At 36.8% G+C, this 7,670-nt stretch overlaps 1 protein-coding gene across 1 annotated transcript in view; it reads left to right on the top strand.

The window, feature by feature from the left end:
* LOC110027438 (phosphatidylinositol 4-phosphate 5-kinase 1-like) overlaps positions 1–3,224 on the top strand; it is a 21,946-nt gene extending 18,722 nt beyond the window's left edge. The window contains 6 exon segments of the mRNA XM_020728882.1: positions 1–75; positions 649–759; positions 855–1,048; positions 1,136–1,260; positions 1,344–1,446; positions 2,384–3,224. Coding sequence (XP_020584541.1) covers positions 1–75; positions 649–759; positions 855–1,048; positions 1,136–1,260; positions 1,344–1,446; positions 2,384–2,696 — 921 coding nt within the window. The 3' untranslated portion in view covers positions 2,697–3,224.
* Positions 3,225–7,670: the final 4,446 nt, after the last annotated feature.

The raw sequence follows: 7,670 nt of genomic DNA, 5'->3' as shown, positions 1-7,670 counted from the left end.
AAGAGTGGAAGCTTCTTTTATCTAACTCAGGATGATCGATTCATGATAAAAACAGTGAGGAAATCAGAAGTCAAGGTCGGGCACCAAAATTCTCCTTGCAGCTTTTATTTATTCAGGATATTCTGTAATATGTATATTGCCCTTCATTTTTCTCCACTGTTTCAAGTAGTGGGAAAGATGTCCTTTGACATCTGTTCTCTGTTGAAAGATTCTTTTGAGTATTATTTTACTGTTATTTGCCTATCCTTTATCCATCCAGTTGCTTTCAAATTTAACTATGCTGCACCTGTTTTTTGGTGCATGCGTGTTTCCCAATTTCGATTTCCATTTATTTGATTAATTAGATGTAAATTATCTCACCATGTAATATACCTCTTAATTTCATTAGAAGTTCCTTAATATACTTAGTTCTTTGTAATAAAGATTTATGTGCAATTTTTTATTTTGTTGCTTTCTTGCTTATCGGCTACTATGGAGTTAAGGGGGGGGGAAAAAAAAAATCTTTTGAGTCATTTATTAAACCAGAGCACCATAAGGACTTGCTTAATGGCCATCATATGTTAGGTCTTGCAACTGTAAGAAATGATTAGATAAATTTTGTAGAATTAATTTGCTGTTATCTTCAATTTGCATTTACTTCTTGCGCAGGTGCTCATTAGGATGCTGGCAAGCTATTACGAACATATTTGCAAGTATGAGAATTCATTAGTTACAAAGTTCTATGGGGTGCATTGTGTGAAGCCAAATGGCGGGCAGAAGGTGTTAACATGTTAATGCTTGATGTTAATTTTTTTTGTTTCTGCGTGCACAATTCTCAATTATAATCTGTTCTTACTATATGTTCTCTTTATTAGGTTCGTTTCATTGTAATGGGCAATCTGTTCTGCTCAGAACATAGAATTCATAAGCGCTTCGACCTTAAAGGCTCATCTCATGGACGGACGACAGAGAAAGCTGAGGAAGAGATTGATGAGACCACAACTCTGAAAGATTTGGATCTTAACTTTGTATTCCGCTTGCAGTCATCTTGGTTCAAGAAACTTATTTGGTATCATAAGACTTTTTGATTAATAATTTTCATTTTTTTTTTTTTTTTGGTTTAAGCTGTGCTAGTTCTAATATGCTGTATTTGTAGGCAAATAGAGCAAGATTGTGAATTTTTGGAAGCAGTTGGTATAATGGACTATAGTCTTTTGGTGGGACTTCATTTTAGAGATGATGTATCTGCTTCTAAGATGGGGATGCAAGCTGCTTCAGAAAGTAAGTTGGACTTGGAATTATTTATATTTCTACACGGTATAGATGATAGTGCCCTTCTAATCCATTAGCCAATTATTGACCAGAAATATCTGGCAAGTGTGACCCATTACCTGGCGGAAAGACCTTGGTGGAGCTTTGCTTCTCGGAGTTGGGTTGGCAGGATATGACTAGATTTGTTGATGGAAGGTATGCTTTGGGACCACAGTGAAAAATTTTACGCCACCTCATATTTTCAGCTAATGGGAAAATGCCACTTTAGTTATTGAGTCTAGTTATTTTAATCTAGCTGCTTAATCACGGTCTCAGGGTTCTTTGCCACGTTAGAGAAACCAATTGAATGGAAACACATAGAACTATTGACAACTACAGTAAAGTACAAACTCTTACCTGCTTCGGTTTAGGTTGCCGACCTTTTCATTTCTATATACAGCACAATGAGAATGACTCCATGATCTTATTTGGTTGGCACTTCAATTTACATCAAACACCTGTAATGGACATGTTATTTTTCTAACATCTAAAATGATACTGGGATATATTAGAGAATATTGACTGAAGGTAAATCAAAATTTTGCCACGTTTTTAGTTAATCCATAAGCTTGATCCAATCCAATGGTAGTGGGCCAACCACTTGGTTTGAAATGGCCAAGCTTTTTTTTTTTATTAATCATCTGTTGTGGGATTCAATTTAATACTCATGTACTTTAACGCACTCGGCTTGGTCTAATTGATGTCAACCTTTTCCAAAGTAACCACCATAGAAAACTTCTGCACATCTATCTATATATTGGCTATATTAAATCTTTATCCTTTATATGCGCTTTGGGATGCTATTCGAGTAAATCTGCTTCATTTCTATAGAAAAACGTTGAATTTACTGATGCTAACATCAATATTAGTGGGTCATTGCTTTCTCCATTAACCATATACTACTTTTCTGATTTTAATAATGATTAATTCTCATAACCATGGAACTTAATCACCGTCTTCACATCATACATAAGATGAGCCATATTTTTTCTTAATTATTGTCCCATATTTCTACGCAAGCAAAGCAACTGTCAAGTTAATCTTGTATGGATTTCCTGATCAAACAATGTAGTTTGATTTCTTTGGGATACAGGAAACAGCCGATTCGTCTGGGTGCAAATATGCCGGCGAGGGCTGAGCATCTATTGCGGCTGAGCGACTCTGATCATTCCCCTCTTGCTGGTGGAGGCCTTCTCATGCCTCCGGCTCGAAGTGGTCAAGTCTACGAAGTAATCCTCTATTTTGGAGTGATTGATATTCTCCAGGATTACGATATCAGCAAGAAATTAGAACACGCATACAAGTCGCTGCAAGCCGATCCCACTTCCATCTCAGCTGTGGACCCGAAGCTTTACTCAAGAAGGTTTCGAGATTTCATCAGCAGAGTCTTCAAGGAAGATGACTGATCAAAAGGAAAAGGAAGCAGAGAGATTATGAGAGTGATTTTTACAGTTTGGTGGTGGGATCCAATAATATTCCACCACAGCAAATAGGATGAACCTCGGCAGAAACAATTATGGAAATGATTATGAAAGCCAAGGCTTCATAATTGGGCAGCAGCTGCTGCTGATGCTGCAATCGTTGAGCAGAGCTGATTTTTGATGCTCAGCCATGGAAGGTAAGATGAGCCTGTCTGTACATGCCAAATTTGTGGGGAGGTTCGTGGGACATTTTTTCTTTCAATTATTTTGTCTTCTGTGTTTTCCATTTTGGAGAACTATAAAATAGGGCCGATATTTCTTCCAGAACAGGAAGGGGGAGGAGGGCAAAGGGAAAGGAAAGTTTTTGTTTTGCTTTTTGGCCGATTTGAATAATCCGGATGTACAGAAAAGAAGCATTTTTATGAGATTGAGGATGTGGTCGATGATGCTTATACCTTACCTACTAATGTATATTAGTGTATTATTTATAATCATGGCTCATTTACAGACCTACCCTTCATTTCTCTCCATGGACCCCTACTCTCTTTTTCCTCCACTATTGTGTGGTTGTTTTCTCTTTTGCAGCAATTATATTCGTCTTAGGAGGTTGTAGCCCCTTTTGCAGAGACGCAGCAGAGCGCCATGTTGGAAATGGTAAAAAAGCAAAGCTTTTCTGCGACATGAGAATTTTGTGTGCGTTTGATTTCTCTTCTGATTGAGAAGGGAGAGAACGAGAGGCGCATCAAAAGCAGTGTAAAGCGTTACAGCGAAGATGCAGGGGACGATCCAATATCCTCTCCCCATTTTTCTTCCAAAATTTTACTTCTTTCATTTATTCATTTACCATTTTCTCCCTCTTGTTTCTCTCTTTTTTCTATATTTGCCCATTTGATGTGGGCCAAGGTGGGCCAACCCACCCCTAGGACCAGCGAGAGGGGGCTGTAGGCCCACCTTTGAGAGCGAGGGCTTTTATTTCACAGTTCTCTGCATGTTATTAAAATTTTGAGATGTTTTGTTGCAATATTATAACAGAATAACGTGGGCCCCACACCAGCCTTATGGGCCGCGCACCTCGGAATTCGTGCGCGCCTGTAGCCCCATCCTCCCCCTCAGTCTCTATGCTTCTGCTTCTTAGGTCAAAGTTCGTGTCAGTCAGCAAATCCTTCTTTTTCGTACCTACTCCATCCTCTCTTTCCTCTCCTTTATTTCTTCTTGATTTTGGTTATGTATTTAAAGTGCACCCAGGGAGAGAGAGAGAGAGAGAGGATGAAGCTTCATCCATGGCAATGCTATTATCATGAGCGTTAACTGAACAGAACTAAAAATGGAGTTACTATTTTATTAGCAGAAGTGAACGAAAGAACCAGTTTGCTGGACCAATTTCATCTCATTTGATGTTTTTTTCTGCCCACATGTACTCCACCTTTTTAGTCAGCTGGCAAACAGTATGCTTTTTTTTTTGGCTAACATCTGCAAAGTAATCCTGTATTATTAGCGCATCAAAACTTTGGTTAGCTGATATCTTTAAATATTAAACTAATGGATCTTCGAGTCATTTAGCTTTAGTTATGTGTTGGTCAAGTGTGGCATCTAAGTTCAAATAAGAAAAAGATGATAATAGTTAAATATGGTGCTCTTAGTTATATTATATTCGTTAAGGTGATGCTTTTAAGAATGATTGCTGTCAATATCTAATATTTGCTGCTTGGGATCTGCTTGCTGTTGCATGTTGTTTTAATTATTTTATGTTATTTTTCGAAGAACTTTTCTTGTTTGGATGGATGTTTTTGAACTGCGTGGATTTAAGAAATGTTGAGTGGTTAACATGTATGTATTTTGGAAATAGTGGAGTTGATGATTGTGGTTGTTGTGATATATATTTCAGTTTATTTAAATGGGAGTGAGGGTTGTTTGGTGGGAAATGGAGCTGCCAGTTGGGGATTTTAATGCTCTCAAAATGTATAAATTTTGGGGTATTTCAGTTTCCTGAAATATTTTGTTTCTTTATATATATATATAAGAAATGCAAGAACGAATAATACATTTTTTAAAACTGTTTATTTTTATTCTAAATCTAGCGTGTTCCAGAAGTGCTTTGTTATGTGAATCCACATCATCAATTTTCATTTTTATTACACACATATATATATATGCACCAAAATTGACCAAAATTAATTGGTAAACCAATTTCCCTCGAAAGGAGCAATCTTTGTGCGACCGACTACCTCGATGATAGAAGCCAACGAGTCTATGAGTTGATATCCAATATACTTCACTCAAATTGTAATGCGATCTAATATTAAATTAGTGTATTAATTGCATTTAGGCGGTTACTATAATCGTTCCTTGTTTCCATAATTATATAATTAGGCCCTGATAAATAAGAGGTCAAAAGATTAATAAAGAACTTTTCCTCTAGAATTCTTTATCTACTGTATACTCTCTCTCCTCATCTTGACTCTAATTTTTGAGGCGAGTATTTTCAAAAGATAATTTAGGATCTAACATCGTAAAAGGTGGTGCAGTGAGCGTGGACATGCGCCGGATGCGAAACGGAGCAAATTACGAAGGAGAAACCTCATATAGAGATGCAACATCCATTGAGTTCAATAGAGAGACAATGCGATAAGACAACTAGGAGAAGTTTCAAGCATTGCGAGCATAGATAATGAACAGTTTAAGGCCCTCTGGGCAGCGATAACTCAGAGGAATGTTCAACTGCTGCTCTTGGAGAGAGAGTCTTGGAGAACTTGCTCCCAGAGGGTACCTCGCGAGAATTCACCTGCACCCAATGGTTAGGCTAGTGATCAACCGACTTAAGGGCAAGTAGATTCTCAGTATGCTCACAGTGCAGTATCTACTCCGATGGTGAGGCCTCTGGTAGATCGAGGAGGAGCACTCGCCAGGCCGACTGCAGAGAGTGCCTTCTCTTGGCCGATCCTGGAGACTATAACCCCAAAGAAGCTAAGGATTCATCATTTGGATCCTTGAGTGATCTGACGAACCATGTGACTTCCTTTGATTCATCGATTAGGGTTCTACAGATTGACAACGCGATGAAGTGTCGGCTTTTTTTGACCACACTGAAGGAGTGCTCTTCGGTGGCTCAACAACCTACCAGATGGGATCATTACATTTTTTTATGAGTTCATGAGACTTTTTTTGGTGCACTTTGCCAAAATGCAGAAGCAGAGGAAGTAGACTGAGACTGCTCTAGATTAAACAAGGAGAGAATGAAAGCCTACGGGCTTACATCACTCGCTTCCAGAAGGAAATGTTGGAAGTAAGAAACATGGAGCCTCTCGTCGCCTGGATTGCCCTAAAACATGGATCTATAAAAATGTCTTTAATTATAATTTTCACTTATATTTCCTTACTTTGCAACAGAGCCAAAAACTTGATCCTGAAGAAAATAAGAATTTAACTCTTTTTAAGAATTTAACTCTTTAATTTATATATATTGGGATACTACGCAAGCATATGTATCGTTATCAAGTAATATAGGACTTTTGATTAAGACTTAAATATCAAACCCACGGGGAAATACACAATATGCACTATTGAACAACAAAATTTCTATTTTAAAAAGACAATTACTTAAAGTAGAGATGTATTCACAATAATTAAAATTCAAATCTTTTTGGTATTTTTTTATATTTTGACAAAAATAGTAATAATTTAAAAAGATAACTTGAGTTTATGTAAAAGAAATTCACTGAATATGAAAATACCTTTCTCCTTTTCATGAATCAGTAATAAGTATAGGAATTATGTTGTGGAAGTATGCAAATTGTGAGTATGCAAGTTGATGTTTTTTGCCAACCCACGCTGATTTTGTTTCCCTTAAAACACTTGTACAAAATAATTGATGAATTTTCATTAATTTTGTTTTATTAGTTTCGTTTTTCCAAAGTCAAGTAGAAGATAATGTTAAAAGATGTCTTTCAAATTATTGAGCCACCCTAATAATTTCTCAATATTGTGCCGCTCATCTAATTGTAGGAACTTACTTTTCAACTTTATGGTAGTAACATTGAAATTGCCCTTCAATGATTATTTCCCTATTTATTTCGACTAAATCATATAAATTACATTCTCATTCATACAACCTCATGTGATTCTTTCTAATTGTTGATTGAGACAATACCAGCCCGGTTCTTACATGTTCTCACAACAAATTTTAACATCTAGATAGGCCAAATCAAGAAGTAAATGAAGTTCATGGATTTAAATCATCACAACTTCTTCCAGCATTAAAGATCAATACTCTCTACAACTTTCATCAAACACTTTAATTACTTATCATTTTTAGGAGAAAGATAAAGAAAACTACTCAGACGCCATGGAGAAAGCAAAACCACACTTTAGTTTAAAAGTAGAAATCATTTTCAAACCAACAAGAAGTCTCAATTAAAACCATATTAAAACCATAAGTAGTTCAAAACAAAAGATAAAACTTATCTCAAATCCTTCACCAAACTCTTGAAGTTCCTTTGAATGTCATTTCTTTTACAACACTCTTGACTCTCACAATAAAACTAAAAAAAAAAAAGGATAAAAGAAAATTTTGTGAAATTTTGTGGTGCCTGAATCTCTCCACAAGATTCTCCACGATCTTCTCAGGACTCAGCATCTTCTCTCTCCCTCTTCAAGCACCCCCTTTCAAATGTTCAAATGTCTCAACTTCCTTCTTTTATAAATCTTCAAAAGGTGCCATGATAACTCTTCAAAATGTGTCCTAACCTCCTTTCATAAGTATTTTAAGCCTCCTTTCATAAGTATTTTAATAATATTTTTGTTCCTGGTGGTCATAACCACCCTCTTTAGCCAATAGGTGCCTCAAATACCTCTTCAAAATTCGATCAAATGAAGAAAACCATCAAATAACTGTCTCTGGCGCTTAAGCGCGGGGCCTCTGGTGAGGCGCGGCCTTCTCTGTTTAACCGGCGCTTATGCGCC

The sequence above is a fragment of the Phalaenopsis equestris genome, unplaced genomic scaffold, assembly GCF_001263595.1.
Source record: "Phalaenopsis equestris unplaced genomic scaffold, ASM126359v1 Scaffold000428, whole genome shotgun sequence".
In the NCBI taxonomy this organism is placed as follows: Eukaryota; Viridiplantae; Streptophyta; class Magnoliopsida; order Asparagales; family Orchidaceae; genus Phalaenopsis; species Phalaenopsis equestris.
The sequence above is the reverse complement of the archived record's forward strand: the minus strand, read 5'-3'. Positions and strand labels throughout refer to the sequence as shown.